At 36.6% G+C, this 23789-nt stretch overlaps 2 protein-coding genes across 2 annotated transcripts in view; both read right to left on the reverse strand.

Annotated features, from left to right (window-relative positions):
* Positions 1-1105: 1105 nt before the first annotated feature.
* On the reverse strand, positions 1106-16879 carry LOC119086985. Its single transcript, XM_037201187.1, has 13 exons — positions 16047-16879; positions 14303-14356; positions 13581-13685; positions 12987-13040; positions 11616-11720; positions 8704-8757; positions 8045-8149; positions 6302-6355; positions 5687-5791; positions 2760-2813; positions 2020-2124; positions 1344-1397; positions 1106-1155 (listed from the first exon to the last, which is right to left on the reverse strand). The coding sequence occupies exons 1-13, from the start codon at positions 16105-16107 to the stop codon at positions 1106-1108; spliced, it is 960 nt and encodes a 319-aa protein (XP_037057082.1). The 5' UTR covers positions 16108-16879.
* Positions 16880-20086: 3207 nt separating this feature from the next.
* Positions 20087-23789, reverse strand: part of LOC114702204 — a 175449-nt gene continuing 171746 nt past the window's right edge. The window contains exons 60-62 of the mRNA XM_037200852.1: positions 23178-23231; positions 21421-21525; positions 20087-20503 (exon numbers count right to left, since the gene is read on the reverse strand). Of these exons, the coding sequence (XP_037056747.1) occupies positions 20436-20503; positions 21421-21525; positions 23178-23231 (227 nt within the window). The 3' untranslated portion in view covers positions 20087-20435. The remainder of the gene's footprint in view (positions 20504-21420; positions 21526-23177; positions 23232-23789) is intronic.

Consider the following 23789-nt stretch of genomic DNA (forward strand, 5'->3'; position numbering starts at 1 on the left):
AAATACAAAGTAAAGAAAACAATGCATTTCTAGATACAAAACTGTTTTTAAATATGATTGAATACCATTAGAACTCTGTACTAAATAACAGCACTGGTAAAGCGCCAAATTAAAACAGAAGAAAATGAATGAAGTGCAAAGCAGAGGGATTTTGAAACAGGACTAGTTGCTTCCACGGAGACTTTGAAATTTTAATAGACCTGGTTTATCCATGCCTGAAGATAGTTTTTGAGTATACATTATGAAAAAGAGGGGGAAGCTCTTATTGGTTTAAAAATACATACCTGTCTCTATAAACTACCTGAGATGATAGCAGAGACATGAGTAAAATTTTCTGAAGCTGAACATGAATTGGGGATGGTAGGGTGCGGAGAAGAAAATGATTTTAAAATTGTAAAGCAGGGGCCAAAAGATTAGAGAAGCTTGTTAACATGGGGTCCATGGGATGAGAGACCCACCAGGGAGAGTTACCTGTGAGGCTCCTGGCAATCAGTGCTTCATTTTTTAATGAATTTTTAAAAGACATTCAATTGACTTAATGGTAACATTTTTCAATTATAAAATGTGCAGCACCTTGAACTTCCACATTAAATTCTTCAAGGAAGATTTTGGCTGTCTTCTTCCGAAAGGCCTAGGAATTCCAGGAAGCACCCTTTCTACCACTGGAGCATTCCTCTCAACAGGTATCCAATGTAGAGAGAGCTTCTAGCTCTTTAATCATTCCCCGAATTCCTCCTCTTTTTTGAAGTAATTAGTGGGAAAAACCTGAGCTATAATCTTACATGTTTGTCCACAGTTTTTTCCTTAGCTAGATGTCACTAAAAAGATGTTCTAGTTAAAGAAATAACAGTGAAATAATGGATTTTGTTCTGTCAGCTCACCAGGCAGAGGCACCTGCCACCAAGTCTAATGACTTGAATTTGACCCCTAGGACCCACATGGCAGGAGGAGAGAACCAACTCCCCCAAGTTGTCCCCTGACCTCCTCAGGTACACCATGCATCCACACAGGTGCTCATACACACAAAATAAGTTCTTGTAAGAGGAAAACAATGCTTAATATTTCTGACAGTGAATGTGATTAATCTGGGGTCACCTGCACTTCCTTAGCTAATTCCAGGGTCATTCTTGTCATCGTTACACTTTATATATCTATCTAGAATTCAAATGACAATTTGACAGTTTATTTTGAAAAATTTAAGAGTTTGTGAGACCTTCTACAAAGACAAAAACAAGTCATAGAGGTAAAAATGTCTATAGTGAAGAAGGTAAATTCAGAAAGAAGGGTATGATATCTCTAAAAACACAACTTACACATCAATTTTCAAATTGCTTGTTACTCACCTTCAAAAGACTTTACCTCATTCAACAATCTGTTTTTATAGATCTTCCCAGATTCTATAGTAAAAAACGTATTTAATGTCAAGTAAAATGTGATACAGATGCTCATAAAAACACATATTTCTTTCTTTCTCCTTATTGCAATCATTTTATTAGGTTTTTCTTTTGAGGTGTGGTCACCGTAGCATAGGCTGGTCTTGAACTTATGCACCTCCTGAGTACTAGAATCAGAGACCTGTGCAAACACACTCAGCTACACACATTTCTCTCTTTCAGGAAGAATTTTTACTATTTATTGAATAAATATGTTTTTATGCCCCCAATAAAACCTGAAGAATTTAGAAATGAGAACTATCAGTCTGACAGACTATATAATTTAAACACCTGAGATAATTTTTATTTTAGAATTCCATACATGGATACAATGTATTTTTATCACAGCCATCTGCCTTGTACACCTTCCTGTGTCTTTATCTTAAATTTACATCCTCTTCCTCTACAATTATTATTGTTATAGATAGCGCAGTCTAATATCATACTGATGTTTTGGATTAAAAGGGAGAGGGTGTTTCTATGCACAACACAAAGCTTCATTCACAAAATGTTTGAGATACTATGTGCTAAAAGAAGGACCCTCCCCACAGTCCCATACAGCTAAGCTCCCGTCCGCACAACGCACCGTCAATAGGCAGCTCACTCATCAGCTTCATCCGTTCTTTATCTGTCAGCTCAAGGCCCATTTTGTTCATCATAGCAGGAAGAAATCTCATGTCGAACTTTGATCCTTTGAAAAATATAAAATATTATCATCCTAAACATTATAATTATTTCAAGAGGCAATGTAATGTTAAAGAAGGGTTTTTAAATCTGAGAGAAAAATTAAAAACACTAAAATATATGTATATAGAATCAAGATGGTCACATGCCATATTTACTGCTTACATAGAAATGTTGGGACATATTTTATGATTTGAGGCCGAGTCAAAGGAGAAGGGAATAAATTCATTTGTATGACTCCTAATTAAGATATCAGAATCAGTTCATCTGTGCGTCTTAACCAGAAAGTACTGTATACTGTCTTTTTTTCTGTTTTTTTTTTTCTAAAATATGTTATTTGCTCTTGACGTAGATACTAACAAAGTATTTTATGATTGTTACTTGATATAGTCTGGTTTGGGTGTTTATTAATAATGTTCCAGGAAGTGATACTGCCAAAATAAATGCCTTAGAGAGCTCAGAAGTTAATGTTTTACACATTTAACCAGCATAAGGGCAAACTGTAGGACAAAACACACACTTATTAAGAAAATATTAAAAATTAAAACAAACAAGATAAGGAATAGAGTAGCAAAAAAATCTGTTTGAAACTATACTGCTGCATAGTCTGGGGGGTTTGTTCGTATACAAGTTCTCACTCACCTGTAAATGCTTCTAAGCCCTTCAACAAGTTTTTCATTGAAACTCTTCCATGGACTGTAAGAAGAAATTCAAATAAAGAAATGTATCATGTGACTTAAAAATAGAAAGAGGAAAAGATTCTAGCAGCACACTCAAGAATTTCTGCAGCTTTATCTTTTTCATGAGAATGAGTCAGAATAAAGAAACAAAATGCTAAAAACCCAACAATTTCAACAATGCCACTGTTAGTCAGTTCTACTCAAACCTTTCACATTCAAGGGTAAGACTCAGGGGCATTTACGTTAAATAACTTTTATTTAGATCAGATCACTAAAACAGGATTTAGAGCTGTTTTATACTACACTTAATGATGTTTCAATTTGGAGTTTACTAACCATTTGCTCATGTTGTAAGTTCTCAATCAGTATTTACCTATTTTTCTGGGCAGACTTGCTAATTCTTTTGTAGTGTGAGTGCTGACTACACTCACACTACAAAAGGTGTTTCTGGGTTGGAGGATTACACTTACTGCTCCATTACCATCTGCACAATGAAAAGTGACACCTCTGAGCAGATGGCATTTAAGGTATTTCCCCTAAGGTGTCAAAACTCATGTAGTCAGAATAATATTAGAGAGTGACCTTGAGGGGAAGAGACAGAGGGAGGGAGGGACAGAGGGAAGGAGAAAGCACAAGAGAGAATTATTGCTAGAACTAAATACAATGTCAAAAGCAACTCATTCTATGGTAGTAGTGTAAGTCATGTAAGAGGAACCTTGTCTCTCTAACAAACATTTGGAAATGTTTCATAAATAGCACGTCAGCAGTAATCAATACCCAGGAAGAACATCACCATCACTAAATTAGTGAGACTCAGCAGGATATGGATGCATATTTATACAAGATTACTATAAATGTTAATAACTAAATGGAAAAAATTCCATTAAGATTTCTAATGAAGATATTAATTTTGACTTATTCTTATCTTGTAAAAGTAAATAGGTGCACACCCCATACGACCCAGGTATTCTAGAGTATATACTTCTACTTCTAGGTATATATCTAAAGAAATTCTTGGACATGTGCATCACAAGGCATGCTTTGGGAGGGAATCATTGTAATGGTGAGAGCTAGAAACAATGAAAATATCCACTAAGTAGGAAAATTATAAATAGATTGTGGTATATTCATGAATTAAAATATTTCATAGCAAAGACTCCCCCGAGGATTGAGTTCAACCTGGTAGATTCAGGCTGGGGAGAAGGCAGGTGGGGTGGGATGGAGGTGGGTGGGATGGGGGAGAACAAGGGAATCCGTGGCTGATATGTAAAATTAAATTTAATAAATAAATTTAAAAAATGAAAAAAAGACATATGGAAAAAATATTTCATAGCAACAAGGAAGTATTACTTTTGTGGTATTTTTAGGCATTAGGGGGGAATTCAATATTGAGGAAGTAAGTTCCAGAAAATCTGTGAGAGATTGTAAGATAACATTTTTATAAAACTCACAAAGAGGTAAATACATATTTATTTTTAAATATTGTTTAGGAACACACACCCACAACCACAGATTTATCTGAAACAAGTGCTTTTAAAACAAGGAGACTACAAACATAAATTTAACATAGCAGTAGACTAGCAAAGGTGTGAGGTAGAGGAAGAGCCCATATGAACGCAAGAATTACTGATCATTTGTAGTGCTTAAATTACATTAAGGAACCACAGCTTTTCATTTACAAATACTTTATAAAATGTATTGTATAAAGCATAATTTTACATTCCCAAACATCATATTTAAAACTATGTATTCAGTATCAGCTGCATTCAAATCATGCACGGTTTCCTTTGCATAACTCTTGCCAATCATTGGTAGAACAGTTGGCCAGTACTTCAATGTGCATGGCCAAAATCAGTTGGCAAGAGTATGACATTGTCAGTTACATGTATTTCAGTGACTTTTTATGTTGCTCCATACCTAACATGTCTTTTATTGTCTCACTTTTTATATCTTATGAAATTTGGATGATTTGAACAAAGTGAAAAGAAATACATTTAGATAAATCCAGAATTGTAATTATTTTTCAACTTTGAATTTTTGCAATTTAAGCACTTCCTACTATTTAACATGTAGTAAGCATATCTGAATACACAAGTAATACTCTTAGAAGTAAATGAGTACATTTATAGGACTATATCTGAAAATAATATATATCCTGCTGAAGGGCACAGCCATTAGTGGCAATAATAAAATGACATGGCATATGATCAAATGAATACTTTTAGCCAAGAGTTCTCCCCAGGTTCATATTCACCCGTTTTACTCATTTGTGGTTGAATTCCTCTGTGCTTTGATGCACACAGCTGTTATCACCATCCCAAGCAGAGGCAGCTGGAGTTCAAGAAGACAAAGCTTAGACCAGGATGGGTGGCCCAGAATAGAGGAGTATGCCAACAATGCTGGTGTGAATCCTGCATCGTCCTTGCCCTGTGCCAGCTGCCTGGTTTTGCCACGCTTCATGGCAAAGGAATATGTGCTCAACCTATCATTCTCTCCTGTCCCTTGCTTGCTTGTTTTCTTGGACAGTGGCAAATGTCTGGATTGAGTAGGATTAGTGACTGTGGAAATAATCATTTCCCTGGATGGCTGAGGTGCTTCAATCACTCCTACCCTCAGCATTCATTTGTCATTTTCAGATAATTCACCTTTAACATTTTAATTGTACTCTCCCTCCCCTCCAGCTCTTCCTAGCCTAGTAGAATACCCAAATAAATTCAGTTTACCACTTGAGTGACAAGAACTGCATCACAAAGGACAAAAACATGAGGTCATCACTTTCTTTTATATTTAAAAAATCCAGCTGTGTCTGATGAACATTTAGGGATTGACTAACTGATGCATACACACAAGTCCCAGATTTTCTGACTTAAAAATATCTTAAATGCTCACCATCGGCAGGCACATTTTTCTTCAGATCCTTAATTTCGTCATTTGTTAGCTTCCACCCCATATTTTTCAAAATTGTGTCGATTTTATTGACATCAACAGTCCCATCTGGGAAAACCAAGAAGAATTAGTAAAATCTGATGGATTTTAATTCCAATGCTCCTGATTTTAATTAAGTTTCCAGTTTTAGTGAGACCATTTAGTCCACAGAAAGGTCAAAATGGGCTTAAAAATGGAATATATTTCCTCAGTTTAAACTGTGGTACTATGCTCACAGAACTCCCTTAGAGCAGCATAAAATCTCATCCATTAACTGTCAAGGTGAACTCAAGTCAATGGCTTCCTTTCTTTTCTCTTCTGGAAGTAGGGATTGAACCCAGGGCCTTATTCATGGTAGGCAAGAACTTTACCACTGAATTGTCTACATAATTTCCCCTTTGGTTCACATACTTATACAACTTCCTTTTTCAACAAACAGGAATACAATTTAAAAAATGAAAACAAATCCTCTAATGTAAAGATTCTTTGGTAACAAACATATTTACAAAGGAAGATAAAGATGGCATTATGTAGGTAAGTTGATGGGTCTCTTCATTTTTTATTATGTTCTTTACTTACGACTAAGAGACTTCAAACCATCCATCATTCTGTTCTTGTGGACTTTTTCATCAGCTACAAGAAACATAAATCAGGTCACACACAAATGAATCGTGGGGAGTCATGAAGGGCAGAAAAACTCATAATTTAAAGTAAAAGAAACTAGTGGCTTGTGGGGAGTTGGTTCTCCCCTTCTACCATGTGGGGACTGAACTCAGGTCATTAGGGTTGGTGACAAGTTCCTCTACCCTCTGAACTGTCTTGCTAGCCTCCACTTTATGTTTTGGAGACAAGAGCTCTGAGCCTGAAGCTTGCCACTGACTGGCCAGCAAGCCTTTGGGATCCGCCTGTCCCTATTCTCCCAGTGTTAAAACTATAGCCCAGGCTGCCATACCATTCTTTTTATGTGAGTGCTAGAGATTTGAACTCAGATTCTCATGATAACACATTCTCTTAGCTACTTTTCTATTGCTGTGATAAAACACTATGACCAAGGTAACTTAGAAATCATTTAATTTGGGGCTCACAGTTCCAGAGAGTTGGAGTCCATGACCATCATGGGATGGAACATGGCCACAGGCAGGCAGGCCTGATGCTAGAGCACTAAGAGCTCATACCTTGAGTCACAACAATGAGATAGAGCTAACTGGCAATGGTATGAGTTTCTGAAACCTCAAAGCTCACCCCCCAGTGACATATGTCCTCCAACAAAGCCACACCCCCAGTCCTTCCCAAAAAGTTCTACCAATGGGACCAAGTATTCAAATATGAGCCTATGAGGGCCATTTTCTTTCAAACATCACAGATGACAAGCATTCTCTTTAGCCCATAGATGACATTTTTAATATGAAGTTAGATTATTCATTTCTTTAAAGTTATTGATAATTTTTATCCTTTACAAGTTTACATACTATATACATTTGGGTATCATATAAAATGATGCTTTTTAAAATTGAGTCTTTTAAAAATAATTTTAAAATTTTAAGTTATTTTATGTGTATGGGTGCTTTGCCAGCATGCATGCCTGTGCACCACATGTTTGTCTGGTGCCCACAGAGGCCAGAAGAGGATGTCAGATCCCCTGAAACTGAAGTTACAGATGATTGTGAGTTGCCATTATGGGTGTTGCATATCAAACTTAGGTCCTCTGGAAGAGTAGCCAGTGCTCTTAACTGCTAAACCACCTCTCCAGTCCCCAAATTCTCTTATTTTAATTTTATGTGTGTGCGTGCTTTGCCTGAACGTATGTATGTATGCATACTTAGTGTCCAGGGAGGTCTGAAGAGAGCATTGGATCCCCTAATGCCTGATTGTGAGAAGCCATGTGTGTGTCAGGAACCAAAGCCAGGTCCTCTGCAAGAACAGAAACAGCTCTGAACCACTGAGCCATTGTTGCAGCCCCTCTCATACCTTTTAACTTTAAAGTTATTTTCTCTCCTCCCTCATTGTCAGCCTTCTAGTGCAGTTATAGGTCTCAAGTGTTTCATTTCAATAAGTCATTGTCATCCCTCTCTCTCTCTCTCTCTCTCTCTCTCTCTCTCTCTCTCTCTCTCTCTCTTTCTCTCTATCTATCTATCTGCTATCAATCCATGCATCCATCCATCCAACTGTCCATTTATCTATATCACACTGGCACGAGATAATTTATCTGAATGAAATTTGAAAGTATTTTTGATGCCTTTTAGAAAATGTTTATAGACATTCTCAGAAGCAATAAAAATGTAAACGACAACCAATACTATATTGGCATTTTAAAACGCTTACCACTGATGGGGAGCTGCTCCAGCAGGTCTCTGTGTTCGTTGTCTGTGAGAGTTATTCCCATTTCCTTCAGAACATTTGCCACATGGCAGACATCAATGTCTCCTCCTTCAACATCATAGAATCAGGCGTATGTTAGTGCAGAGAAAACTCTCCTCCCTTCAAACTCATGTGGAGGTCTCTCCAGTTACAATAGCCATATGAGTGCACACAAATACTCCAAGGGCTCACAATTCTCATTAGTTGGGACAGAAATATAATTTTTCACTCAGTGTAATTATAGACATAAAGATGCAGTTTGCAAGAGGTAAATTAGTATATTGTAGGTAAAAAAAAATCTATTAATTTTATCAGAATTCTATTTCTCTTCTAGTTTCCCAGTAAGAGAATTTTTATCTTTATGAAAATCTGCTTATAATATTCTGTGCTAATTTAGATTTTGAAGGCAGTGACTATCATGATAAATATACCAGATGCAATGCAAAAGAATTTTTCTATCAGATATTGTACTGAAGTAGTGCTTAAATGCAAATGTTCTAAACTACAATTACAGGTACTTCCCCAACATGGAAGGAAAGGACAGTAGAAAAGCCAATACAAAATCATAGTACCATATAAATATATAGTTTGGTAAAATGGACTTCAGATGTATAGACACTAACCTGTAATAGATTCTACTGTGTCTAGCACTTTTTCAAGATGAATCTTTCCATCAGCTGCAAGAAAAACCATAATTAGCACAAGAGATTAAAAATTAAGAATTGAAGTCTATCACAACTTAACCTGAATCAATTAAAATTCATTCAGTGTACAATAAGGACAAGAATCTATTCTATGTTTGGTGGAGGGTTGGCAAAGAAGACATTTTCTAAGTTTAATGTTCATAGAAATGATAGAATAATAGACTAATGATGTTGGATGGGACTCTGGAAACCCATATTTCTAGTGCAGACCCCAAGTTCTTTCCAGGATTTATGCTGAGTCAGTCAAATATTCACCATCTTCTGTGTGTGTGTGTATTGGGAGGGGAAAGACACAGAAAGTTTTTCTATGTGTAGCCTAGGCTAGCCTCAACTTGCAATCTTTCTGCCTTGGCCTCTGAGTGCAACTACATATATATCTACTCACCCTTAGCTACATTTTATCTTTTATTGCTATTTTAACTGATAACTTGGGACGACTGCCGATACACGTTACTAACGTTTTGTTACTAATGTATTTAAAGTCTAGATAACTGTTTCTACCATCTGTGGGTAGAGTCATGGACACATGGCACTGGTTCACTGCTAAGAAAGACTATAATCTCTGGTGGGAGGGGCTACGAGGTCCAGGCAGTAAGAAGGAGGTAGGAGGCTCAACAATGTGTGGAGCAGTTCACCCAGAGTGTGTCCTGGGAAGAACCTATCCAAGGCAACTCTAAGCCCCAGCTTTATTCTATTTTCCTACTAGATCTCATTAGGAACCATGAATTCAATGATAAATTTATGAAGAACTTCAGAATATCAAATGGCAGCCCATTAAATCTGAAACACAACATTCTTCTGAACTTGAGTTTCTATTCACTTTTACTGACCATTCGCCATAAAGCTTGTTCTAAACTCTCATCATAAAAAAAAACAAAAACAAAAACTAAAAAGACTCAAAACAAACAAGTTCTTTATTCAAAAGACTCCAAAGGAATGTTGAATGCATGAACTGTAGATCCTGTTCCTTAGGCCTTCATCAAATTTTTAGACAAACCTTTGAAATATATGATTATGAGTCACAATACTATAGAAAACAGCAGACAGAGATAAGATGCCCAGTAACTAGAGCTTAAGAAACACCAGGTTGGAATAGGGTGGTGACAGAGAAGTTGAGGTCTTCAAGAGAAGGGAGGGGTCCTGAAACTTCCACTCTTTAAGTTAGCTGCTCTACTGCAGAATTTAAGATGTGCCTAGGAGGCAGCTTGTGACAGACTTCTTCAGGAATCAGCAATTCTTAGTTGGTGAGGCTAGGGAGATGAGCCAGTCAATAAGGCTGCACAAGCATGAGGCCCTGTGTTCAGATCCCCAACACCCATGGAAGAAGACACATATGCTGCATGAGCCCATAGTCCTAGAACTGACGAGAAAGAGGCAAGAAGATCCCTGGAGCCTGTCTAGCCAGCCTAGCCCTAATCAGTAAGCTCTAGGCCAGCGAGAACCTGCATCTTATAAGGTGGCAAGGTAATTAAGGAAGACATCTGCCACCAACCGTTGGCCTGCACACACACACACACACACACACACACACACACACACACACACACACACTTGTTAAATTGGAATAAAACAGCTGCACAGTGGTTTTGGGCTTGTTACATGGGAACATAGTTTTCTTTCTCAAGGAAGGTAATTGAGAACATGGTCCTAATTAACTTGTACTAATTAGATTTAGTTATAGTCATGTAATTTTTCTATGGATGTGCTGGTTGCCCTGAAATCACAGGATGTGCACATGGTTTAGGCAATTATAAATTAATCTCTATTCTTTGCACTCAGAAACAGCAATTTAATTTGTTTTCACTCTAGTTAGCCAGTTCACTTTCATTCATTTGTCAAGTATTTTTGGCTTATTCTGTCTCCCTATCTTCATTTCATCCTGTACCAGAGAGAATAACTTTAGTGTATTTAAACATGATACATTTTTTTGTGGGCCTGTGGGTTTTTTATTTATTTATTTATTTTTAATTTTATTTTATAATTTAATTTTACATATCAGCCACAGATTCCCTTGTCCTTCCCCCTCCCGCCCTCCCCCACCTTCCTCCCAGCCCACCCCCCATTCCCATCTCCTCTAGGGCAGAGACTCCCCTGGGGATTGAGTTCAAGTGAGACAGTTGATTAGCTTGAACTTGTTTGGGAGGCAACATGATACATTTTTTTAATTTCAATTGTTTTAAAATAAAAAATAGTTTACTCTTTTGTTAAAATAAAACAAATAGGCAGCCATTAGTCCATGGTTGTTTCTGAACTCAGAATCCTTATACAAGTAAGCTGGAATTTAAAGGCATTCCATTTAACTGATAGATTTGGGAAGAAAAAAATCTAAAGAAAAATAAAACTTAACCTGGTTATAAACAACAACCAGCCATTAATCATGGGGACCACACCAAAACCAGCTGATCGGTTTCTACAGTTAGACTGTAAATGCCTACATGGCAATCCATGACTGTTTTCTCTGCACTGGAGAGGCTGAGGCAGGAAGGTGGCAAGTTCAAGGCTTTGCTGGGCTACAAAGTACAACTTCATCTCACTGCTGTTTACACTGCTGAAATAGCTTTCTGAATTCTCTAAATACCTGGTTCTGAGAGTGGCCCAGACTTTAACATTCAAAGATGAGTATTGTTGAATTTGTTCTTTAAACGCCCTACTACACATTGTTCTTAAACTGGAACTGGTTTCTCCCCTCCCTTTGAAAAACAATTTTTGTATGTAAATATCACTAAATATATTTTCATTCTCACAAGTTCACAATGTCAGTTCTTTTCTAACATCCACTGTGGTACACAACACTCACCACTAAGGGACATCCACTGTGGCACAACACTCACCAGTAAGTGGTAGATTTTCTGTCAGGCTTTCGTGTTCTTTATCTGTGAGTTTAATGCCCAGACTTCCCAGAACAGTGTCCAGGTTATTGACTTTAACCATTCCTCCTTGGGAAACAAACAAAGAAAGAATTATGAAGAAAATAGCTAATGGTTCCAAAATATGTATATATCTAGGCCTAAAATTTTAATCTTATGCTTTAGCACAACAAAAAGTATAAGCGTATAATTTATTTGTAGTAGTGAATGGATGTTGAAAGTTAGCTCAGCAAATCAGCTATAACCAAGCCAAGAACTTACAACGGAAATAGTCTAAGGTTGAAGCATTGCTTGGCACTGTGATTATATGCTTCAAGTTATACAGCTTTAATAATGACCTGTCCAAAAAACCAAAATCATATCAAGGATAGAGTTGTCTCTGCGGGCACAGGAGGAAAACCCTGGGTAAGCCTCCTCTACAGCAAGGCCATGGCTGCACAAGAGTGACGGTCAAGTTCCTGATAGTCAATTTTTGCTTCATCGGTACAGTTTGAGATGTAGTAAAATTATAACCACTTTCTCCACCTGAAGATCACTGACAATAGATTCATCATCACAAAATTCTGCAAGGAACATTGCTGGCTGACATGCTTTAGGAAGTGTGAACTGTTAGGCAGTTGGCTGAGATCTGAAAGAGACCTCTCTCCATACACACCAAGAGGCAAAGCTTGATAACTCTGCTCTTTCCTTTCTATTCTCCGTGAAGAAAGGAGTGAAGAGCAGCCTAGCCATAATCCATGCTTTTTCTTCTTCATTTCTTGTTAATTGGCTTAAGGGGAAATGATATAAAAAATGAAGAATTTCTGATTTGTGAATTCACAGAAAAAAGGGATATTATTTTCCATATTATATTCTGTGTATAGATTTTTTAAAATAATTTTTTATTTAAAAAATTTTTCTTGGGGCTGGAGAGATGGCTCAGAGGTTAAGACCACTGACTGTTTTTCCAGAGGTCCCGAGTTCAATTCCCAGCAACCACATGGTGGCTCACAACCATCTGTAATGAGATCTGGTGCCCTCTTCTGGCCTGCAGTCATACATGCTTATACATAATAAATAAATAAATAAATCTTTAAAAAATTTTTTTTCTTTTCTTTTACATACCAAGAGGGATTGGTGTGTAGCTAGATTTTTAAATGATTGTTTGAGGGTGCAATTTAAAAAGGCTCAAGAATGGACATCTTGTAATGACATAATATGGATAATTATATCAAAGACTGAGTGTAGGAAATGGGAAATCTAAATATAGAGACATAGGCACAATTAAAACCTACTGTTATAAATGCACATATTGAATTTTAGCAGATTTTTCTACTGATCACACTTTTTACAAACCTTTCCTAGTCTTCACTTCTTCCAACAGTCTGTTCTGAAACACCATTCCGGCATCTACAAGAAAAAAAAAAGAGAGAGAAATTTATCTCCCAAAGAAAAGCAAGTCACTCAGTTACTGAGCAACTCACTAGTTCCCAGTAAGCAAGATTTTTAAGCTTTTTTTAAAAAAGAGAAATCTTCCCTAACATCCTATGAAATAAAAATAATTTTTTAAAAATAAATTCTTTTAGTGACAAAAATATATACAGCGAAAAAGCCAATGGGGAGAAGAGCAGAAACTATCTCCATTCCTTCTGTCTCCTCTCCTGCCCCATTCCCTCCTTTGCCCAGCCTGGCCTCTCACCCCCTGGTTCACTCTTCTCTCTCTCATGTGATTGGGGTCCAGGAACCTGAGCGGGCCACACTGCAGCAATTATGTCAGCTCTGATGGCAGAATTATTGAAGAGCTTGGTGAGTCTTAGATTTATGACAGAACACATTTTTCCCATTCACTGCCAGCACTTCTTAGAGGAAATAACTGAAGAGATAAGTTTAGGAAACTGTGCAATGACCCTTAGGCATCCAGTCCCTTGAAGAGGCATTTACGTGGCTCACCATCCACGGGGAGGGCACGAAGTAGTGTCTCCTCTTCTTTCTTGTTGAGTTCAATCCCCATGTCTCTCATAACTCGTAGTAGATCGTTGACATCAATCTTTTTTCCTTTTGAAAAATAGTAACATTAACATCTGGCCATTTGGAGAAAAATCTAATTATATCTAGTCATGAGAACCTCATCTGTTCCACCTCATCTTCAACTTCAAGCAGTACACTGGAAAAATCACCTTCAACTTCAAAGAACTATGGGGGAAACCACAGACAGAGTAGCATCCCTTAATTCTATAAAAGGAATATTCTCTTAGTGATGAGTTTGTGTGCAGCAAATCCAGCTGAGTGGTCCTTTTTGGTTAAGAGTTCCTAGCAAATTAGAATGAGAGATTTATAATTCTGGAAGGAGAAACTAATAGGGAGATTTTTAGTAATATGAGCATTGTCTTTACAGTGGCATGATACATGGATCCCATAAAAGTTTTAGCTTGTTACTTACTATGCACATCAAGACAAGGGTTATTTGAATCCTGATGAAGTAAATAATATTATTGATTTATAAAAAGTAGTTTCTTCAAATTACTTCCAAAAATAAGATACTTAAATTTTATTATTAAATCTAAGACAAGCTCCAAATAAGATTAGTTGAAACAGTCATAAAACAAAATATACCAATTGGATAACTTGAGAAATTATTTTAAACATTAGTACACATCAAAGTGGATACTCACCAGTATAATTTTTCAATGAATTTAGTAAATTTCTCAATTCAACCTTCTTATTACCTGGTAAGAAAACATATATGTCCAATATAGACATGCATATTGACACTTACTAAAGTATGAAATAGAAATAAGGTTAATATTTATAGACTCTATAATTTTATCTCATATTTTTGTGTCTTGTGAGTTAGAAATCTAAATCATGATTACTAGAGCACAATCTATTATGGGATAGGAAATTCAACTTGCAAATGTTAGAGGTAAATTACAATATTAAATTACCTTCTCCCATAGAGTCTGCTTGATGGTTTTTATGCCACAGAAAACTGTATATTCTGTAAACTCTGCTTACATCAAGAACAAACATCAGGATTTACAAATTGCATGTGCTATAATAGTGTTTTAATTTGGATTTTAAAAGGATATCCTTATGTAACGAGTTGATATTTCCTGTCTCCAGTTTGTTACTCTTCTGTCATATAGAATTATCACTCCAATGATTAATATTTCTTATAAAGCAGAATCTCAATATTTATTTGTAAAACCAGTTTAAAAGTAATTGCAATGAAAGGATGCTACACATCTAGAATTTGCTCAGAAATTTAAGGCAGTTTAGAATTTTAGATGTTTCTTCCTTTATTGAAAAAAAATGGCTAAGAACTGTTCTCTGCAAAATATAATTTTGTTTTCTAATTGCCAATAAAATATTTAAACACATTTTATATAATTGAGAAACTTATAATTAAGACCATTAACTCAAACATGCCCCTAATAATCTGAGATTTTATTAATTCTCCTGTCAACAATTGAAAGTGACCAGAAGAGAGTATCAATTGTCCAGTGTCACTAAATCTTCTCCGAGAACTTTTGTTCCTTGTTTTCTCCTTTAACTAAAAAGTAAAGCAGACTATCATCAATATTTTTGAAAGACTTACATGTAAATAATTCACATATTACACAGTTGGATTTTATGGTGTGTGAATTATACTCAAAATAGTTGCAAGTTTTTAGTGTGCACAGAGCTGTGCAACCATGACCATGACTTAAGAACACTTTACCACATCAAACCTCACATCCATTAGTCTGTAGCCACCACTTCACTGCAGTTCTGCTCTGTTACCAATTCTAGACATTAATCAAATAATACAAAATCTTCTCTTTCATCAACGGCTTCTTTAATTTATTCTTTAACCAATTTCTTGGATCTACTGTACTTCAATACTAATTCAGCTTTCACTGTGTTTGAGAATTGAGAGAGAGAAATGGCCAAAGGCTCACAGGGCCTGGGCTCCAAAATGGGACATCACGCAGGTTTATAATGAGGCAGCCTCCCAAACATTGTAGTTTGAAGGTTTGAAGGCCCTTGATGCTGAGAAAGTGAGGGAGCATCATCACATGGCTGTGGTGTTTGTCTCTCATGTTAATATGCTCTAGTTTTGAGTTGCCGTTTTCTATTTTCCCAGACTGAACTCCCTTCCAGACTTTCTTAGGTTACTTTGCCTCAACTTCCTCTGATTTTTTTTTTACTCTTGGTAACAAGTTCTATTCACACCTTTTGCATTCTCCTTGGATTTAAATTAAGTAGTTGCTGGCATATATTAATAAATAAATTGAAAGAATACCATTTTATGTTATTTTGAGTTCAATGTCTGTTTTTATAAATGCCATCTTAATGGAAAATTCTTTTTCAGAGTTCACTATATAAATGCACTCATTTTCAAGTTATCACGAACATTTAGATTTACATGCTCACCATCAAGAGGCAGTTTCTCTACCAAATCTTCTTTCTCCATTTCTGTGAGTTCCATGTCCATGTGTGGTAAAATTGTGTCAATGCTAGCAACATTCACAATCCCGCCTTTGGAGAAAGGGGAATATAAACAAGATCAAATAACCACAAAATATGACACAAGCGATGTACTACTTTCATAGTATGGTATTCTCAAGCCCAGTGCAGTACGGTTGGTTTGTACAGGGACTACCAGTACGAATGTAGAGCTAAAACCTTTACCTCAGAGCTCTTCTAGGGTATGGGATCAGTTTATATAGTTAACTGCCAAAGGTTATGGTCTAAGTCCTATACCACTTACATAAACGAGAAAATGAAAGTCACACAAATGCAGGCAACAGGAAGGTTAGTTAGTTCTTGCCTCCAGTCCAGAAAAGATCACACAGTCCTTCCTCCAGAATAAGTTGATCTAAGAATTTCAAAGCTTTCTTCTGATGTTTTTGTTAAATTAAAAAATGGCAGGTTTGCAAAATCTTCACGGTGATATGACTGACATCTATGTAACCCAACCAGCTTTAGGAAGAAACAGTTACTGACAAAGCAGGAAGATCATCCTCACTGTTTTCTTACCCTTTCTCCTCGGAGGAATCCAGTGTCTTAAACATGCTCCAATTCTTAAGGCTACTTCACATGTATGTGGGAAACAGTTTTATGTGTATATGGGAAATGGTTCTCATGTGTATATGGGAAATGGTTCTCATGTGTATATGGGAAATGGTTCTCATGTGTATATGGGAAATGGTTCTCATGTATATATGGGAAATGGTTCTCATGTGTATATGGGAAATGGTTCTCATGTGTATATGGAAATGTTCTCATGTGTATATGGAAATGGTTCTCATGTGTATATGGGAAATGGTTCTCATGTGTATATGGGAAATGGTTCTCATGTGTATATGGAAATGGTTCTCATGTGTATATGGAATGTTCTCATGTTATATGGAAATGTTCTCATGTGTATATGGGAAATGGTTCTCATGTATATATGGGAAATGGTTCTCATGTGTATATGGGAAATGGTTCTCATGTGTATATGGGAAATGGTTCTCATGTGTATATGGGAAATGGTTCTCATGTGTATATGGTTCTCATGTGTATATGGGAAATGGTTCTCATGTGTATATGGGAAATGGTTCTCACGTGTATGTGGGAAATGGTTCTGGTTCTCATGGGTACGTGGGAAATGGTTTGCACGGGTGTAAAGCTTACACCAACCACATCATGAGTTCCTCCTGCCACTGTCATTTGCATTCTTTCTGTAGTCTTGTGTTTTTTCATATCAAAACATGGAACTCTTCATTCACTTTATGAGCTATTGCTCTACAACAATAACGAACCATTTATATTGACCCATTCTGTAGATGAATATTTAGGTTGTTTCACATTTTTGTTAGAAGAAAAAGTACTGATTGCAAGAAAACTGCATGTGTGTGCATGTAAAGTCAAATTACCCAGTAGAAAATGCCCTCCCTTCCACTTCAGAAAAATATGCATATATTTAAATTTCTGTAACTTTACCTAGTCTCTTTTGAAAGTATTGAGTCACTTCATATTCTAGTGATGCATGGTCCCATTGCTTGATATCAATGTGATAGGACTTGTTTGACTTGACACATTTTTTAAATTGACGTACGTGTGTGTGTGTGTGTGTGTGTGTGTGTTGTGTGTGTGTGTGTGTGTGTGTGTGTGTGTGTTAGTTTGCTGCTTTTTTACTTAGGTTTTCACGATTGCTGGCGGCATCGGGTGCCATTTAAAATATTGTAAAATATTGACTAATCATCAAATTTCTACTACTGTATTTGCCCAATTTAACACTTTGGGGCTTTGATTTTTTTTCTTGCTGATTTGTATTTCCTATATTTTACATACCCTTCTTCGTTTTTTTTTTTTTTTTTTTTTTTTTTTTTTTTTTTTTAAATAACCAATGTATCAAAACTAGCAAAATAACTTTATTTTTAGATTTTTGAGGGTTCTCCATACTGGTTTCCAGAGTGGTTGCACCAGTTTGCATTCTCACCAACAGTAAATGAGGGTTCTTCTTTCCTACACATTCACCAGCATTGTTGTTTGTTTTATTGATCTGAAGCATTCTGACTGTGATGAGAAGAAATTTTTATTTTTTTCTTCTATTGAGAACTCTTTGGCCATCTTATCACCAGAGTAGGTCAGTTCGAGCTTTCTCTCAACCATTGCCAGTAGTCTATTGTGGAGGTATCTTTGTGGATTTCTGGGGACCTCTCTAGCACTTTGCTTCTTCCTATTCCCATGTGGTCTTCATTTATCATGGTCTCTTATTCCTTGTTCTCCCTCTCTGTTCTTGATCCAGCTGGGATCTCCTGCTCCCCTAAGCTCTCTTTCCCTTGACCCTTGCCCTTCATTATCCCCACTCACGTCCAGGTTGTTCATGTAGATCTCATCCATTTCTCTGTCATTGGGCGATCCCTGTGTCTTTCTTAGGGTCCTCTCTGTTCAGACGCATAGCCTACTTTTTTTAAAATCAGGTCATTTATTTTCTTGATTCTTTGTATTTTGAGTTCTTCATATATTCTAGATACTTTAGTGGCACTCATATCTTAGTGGTAACCAGCAGCTGTCTAATTAGACATAAGGCCCAATAAATAGAAAGGACATATGCCTGATACTAGTACACTAGACAACTACTTGGTCTAGTGAGGTCATGGATTTTAGAAGAGAGATCACTACTATAACTTACCCAGACCACAATAACTCCTAACTGCATTATAAAACTTACCCCTATACACATCGATAAGCATAGCTTTTTCCCTTCATCAAAGAAGCTTCTCTTTCCAGCAGAGAGATCATTACAGAAAGCCACAACAGGTGCCGAGATCAATGAGCATGTGACGCAGTCCCAGTGGATACATCTACAGCCCACTCCTGCATTAAAGGTCAGGGGACACAGAGAGGAGGGGCAGAAGATCTAGGCCCATCATTTTTGGTGGTGAGCAGATCTCATCAACTGAGAATGAGGCTAGAGTTGACAGCTCTGCGCCTGGGGGCAGGAGGAGCCAAGACACTGGGACAGCTCATCGGTCACTGCTGCTTCCTAGTTCAGGGGTGTACTGGAAACCCACAGTAGAATCCCTGTGTGAAGGTGATTAACATGCAGGAGGACCTCAAAGTATGCAGACGGGTTCTCCACCTGGTGCCAAATCTCAGTGCTGTGGTTGCTTCCAGATTCCCAATGCACTGGGGAGACTTCCCCTAGTTAATTCATTAGCTTTTGTGTGGTCCTGGAAGTTTCAGGAGGGTGAGAGAACCCACCCAGCCTACAGAATGCAAAACTAAGTGTGGCCAGCAGAGGTTCCTAGTACACAAAGAAAAAAATGACCTTGGTGAAGACAATTCTGGTGGAAGGCAGACACTTGTTCAATGCAGACTTAGCAGCAGCATAACTCACAAGGGAAAAGAAGTCCACGAGTTTCATTCATCTCCCTCCTTTCCATGCACACTACTGTCAGCCTTGAACTTTTGAGGATCAGGGGAAGGTTCTCTAACATTTCCTGTCTCGTGGTTTTTTGGTTGTTGTTGTTGTTATTGTTGTTTATTTTTTCCCCTATGATTCCTGGCTTTTTGTTACTACATATTACAACATACTACATAACAAGGACTTTTACTTTATTGTGTTTTAACATATTTTTTGTTATTCTTCTTCGAATATTCATGTAGTTAAGTTTATATATTTTTTATTTGGAGGCAATTTTTTTCTTTTTCCTGTTTCTAGTTTCTTTCCTTTTTTCAACTGTCTCCACTGGTCTTTCCTCCCTTCTCCTTCCTTCTTCTCTACACTTAGTAGTATTTGGTTTTATCTTACTTTTTTCCCCTAAATGTTTGTGCACACATGCACGTACACGAGTGTATATATATATGCATGTGTGTAATATAGGTGTGTGGGTGTCCGTGTGTGTGTGTGTGTGTGTGTGTGTGTGTGTGTGTATGTGTGTGTCATGAAACTAGAAAGGGAGAGGGAAGAGGTGCTCTTAAGCTAGGTGGGAAAAGAGCTGATCACGAAGTATATGTGATAAGGAAGCTGAAAGGGGACAAACCAGGGAACAGGAAGGAAACAAATGGGTAGGACAGGGTACAAGGGGGCAATGGGAAGAAAGGATGAGAACAAAGTGTAATGACATACATGCATAAAGATGCCTGCGCATAACCCATTACTTTGTACAATTTCCTAAACTATTAATTTAAAAGGATTTTGAAAGAAAAGAATGGTTCAAGAGAATATTTGGTAAAATATGTGCAGAAACTATGTTTGTAAAATATCATCAATGTACTGAAGGATTCTAAATCAGGAGAACACAAAACATACTTCAGTCACGAGCCTTTTCATACCCACTTACTTTTAGAGGATAACACACCCTCCAGCAACCTATTCTGGTACACCTTGCCATTCGCTGTAAGGACAGAAATCAGGTCACATGATACGATTAAGCAAGGGAATACTAAAGCCTAAACTTTATGATTCACCCCAGAAAAGGTATATCTTATTTGCAAAAGAAAAAAAAAATCAATACAAACTGGAAAAAGTTCTGAGTATGGCTTCCTAGACCCTGGGACAATTATTGCGAGCATGCTAAAATAAAACAAAGGTATCTTAGTCCTTCCCTGTCCTGCCTTTAATTTCTCCAGTTTTTCATCTAGAACTTCCTCAAGCATTCACCTTTACATGTAAACCTACAGAGCTTTGAAGATACTTCTCATTGGAATAAAAAAATAAAAATAGACATATCCTTTTTCTAAGACTAGATAAATCAATGACTGAAGATGCAGATGATTCCAAACTATAATGAAACATCTAAGACTTCTTTCTAAGCTGTGGGACTGCATGGCTATGGCTAAACTATCTTTTTTTTTTTAAGGTTTCAAGTATAAGTAGTCATGGAAGTTTAAATCAAGCAAAACTTGTGGTGCCCCTCCCCCTAGAAACACAGCCTGCATACCACCTTCCAATGCGTGGAAGCCAGCTTGTAGGAAGAGTTTCCTGTTACCAAAGTGGATAGGGTCTTCAGCAATAGGCTCTTACCATCTAGCTCTGGTGGGCAACCGTGAACAGTGGCAATATTCTGTATTGTTTTGGGGGTCTCTGAGGCCTCCCTGACGAATTACTCACAAGAAGGGAACCTGAGCCTGAAACTAAGATTTTCATTTAATAACCCATGTCTTCTGGGAATAGCATTGTTCACCCACATGAGGGACCTCTGCTCAAATTCTTTTTCTTAAAAAAAAAAAAGTGTGGTTTTAATTAGCTTACAAAACAGTAGGGTTTCATGTGGCTTCTTAAATGCTATATCGGTTTTTTTTAAATGCTTACCATTAATTGGAAGCATGCTCTCTACTTGTGAGCATTCTTCATCTGTGAGCTCTATTCCCATTTTTTCCAGAGTACTTTTTATGTCTTTGACATTAACTTCTCCTCCTTGAAAATAAAGCATAATGTAGATAAGAATGTGTGTGTGTGTGATACACACACACACACACACACACACACACACATACACACATATATATGTGATATGAAAATCTCTAAAGTTTGGAAAATAAAAGCATTTGCTTATTAATCAGCAGCTTCAAAAGCTTCACAAAAAAGTGGCCTGAGACTATTGTATCATCAGTCACTACAAAAATTACTGTTCCTTACAATGTAGTATCTTTAGTAATGTAACAAAACCACAAGGTACACAGTTTAGAGATTCTAAGTTATTTGCAATACCACAGATAGTTGATTCAAATTCAGTAATTCTACTTTTCTTTAAGAATGCTGTTATCCTTAGTTTTATCTAACTACATAATAAATTAGCTCAGTTCAAGGTGACTGTACTCCAGAACATACTTAATTCTACTAAGAAATGAAGAAAATTGACTATTTCAGGTTTATATTTTGTCTATTTGTTGGCAACCTACTACTATATACTAGACATATCTGTATTTTTTTCTGAAAGGAGAATTTTTTTTGTCTTGACCAGAATGCTATTCATCCGCAGGCCTGCTTGCTGGACTTTGAACTCAGGTCCTTATAACCAAATGATTAACAAGGAAGATTGATTCTGTTGACAGACTCAGAACCTTTGTTCAGTATATCCTAGATTTAGGTGGAGTGGTCCTTTCATGCCCTCTGCCCCAACTTCATTAACTTATAACATTTTCACTTGTTGCTTGCATTGTCTTATGATAGTTTAATACCTGGCGTGCTCACAGCATTGTGACTGTGACCGAACCTTTCTGTTTTGTGTTCTCTGGGGATTTCATTTAATGTTAAATCTAATCTGGTTTGATTGCAACCAGAAAAAAATTCTTCCTGGTGTTCAGATTATATATATATGTTAAGGTACAGTTTAGAGTATATCTTGAAGAATAGAGAACTGTCTGTCAAGGCACTACACTGATATATATTAAATATGGGAAACCCAAAGTTAGAGTGTTCATATAACTTATCATTTACAGGACTACTTAGAGTATAAGAGAATGTTAAAATAATTTTAATTTGTCCACTTCATTAGTACATCATCATTGCCTAAAGAAGAAAAACACTCTTATGAAAGATAGTAGATCATTTAGGATTTATAGAACAAGAAATCAACATCATGACCACTTAGTTTTATCATGACAGTGTGAAAGAATTCATCAATAGTACATAAGCTAACAGAGGTAGGTATGGTACAATAAAATGTTTTCTCCCAAAATTATTTGGCCTAAGAGTTGTAGTTTTCCATCTGTTATTTTTTTTGTTATTTATTTATTTATTTATTTATTTATTTATTTATTTATTTATTTATTTTGGTTTTTCAAGACAGGGTTTCTCTGTGTAGCTTTGCGTCTTTCCTGGATCTCACTCTGTAGCCCAGGCTGGCCTCAAACTCACAGAGATCCGCCTGCCTCTGCCTCCCAAGTGCTGGGATTACAGGCATGCGCCACCACCACCCAGCTTGCCATCTGTTATTTTAAATAAACAGAAATATTTTCTGAACTGAAATGGTAAAATGATAGAACAAAAAGACACAATAATCAGAAAATAGCATCAAAATGTAATTTAGTGTAGTAACAAGGGACAACAATTTGAATTAATCTCACCTGTAACTTTTGTTACTGTATCTATCAGTTGATTGAGTGGAATTTTTTCATTAGCTACAAGAAAATTCAAAATTAGGCGTGAAATTCAAAATGCCACACATAAAGCAAACCATAAGATGCAAAAGAAGAGATAAACCATAATCCATTAAGTTTTCATCTTTATCTTTTATCTTTACCTCTTTATCAAGCTAAGGAATATTAACCATAGATTTTTATATTTAAATTCCACACATTTGAGGGGAAATGAGGCCAATTTTAATAAAAAATGAGAGAATGCCATCAGTATTTAATGTGGCCCTTCCACACACTCTACCATTTTGAGAATATAGAAATAAGAGACACTTTATGGTAGATATTTTTACATTTTATCTTAGCCAAAAGCCAAGAAGCAATATATTAAGTGTTAAATATGATTAATTGAGAGCTAAAGAGCTGAGGCACCATCAGGACAAAACCTTCTTTACAGACAGGATACACTAGAAATCTGCTTTATTCAACTAGGGAAGAGTCTGGGCTGAAGTTAAAGAACTGAGTTTTCAGCAAATAGCAATATGAGGCTCATGAAAATATGAACATAATTTTTTAAATAAAATACTGTAAAATAGGAGTAGA

This window comes from Peromyscus leucopus, chromosome 8b (assembly GCF_004664715.2).
Source record: "Peromyscus leucopus breed LL Stock chromosome 8b, UCI_PerLeu_2.1, whole genome shotgun sequence".
Lineage (NCBI taxonomy): Eukaryota > Metazoa > Chordata > Mammalia > Rodentia > Cricetidae > Peromyscus > Peromyscus leucopus.

Coding starts and splice junctions, on each gene's coding strand:
- LOC119086985 (XM_037201187.1), bottom strand. CDS start 16,107: ATGGACATGGAACTCACAGAAATGGAGAAAGAAGATTTGGTAGAGAAA. Junction 2,125..2,759: donor GGGCTTAGAAGCATTTACAG/GTGAGTGAGAAC, acceptor TATTTTTCAAAG/GATCAAAGTTCGACATGAGA. Junction 1,156..1,343: donor TGAGGTAAAGTCTTTTGAAG/GTGAGTAACAAG, acceptor TTTGAATTCTAG/ATAGATATATAAAGTGTAAC.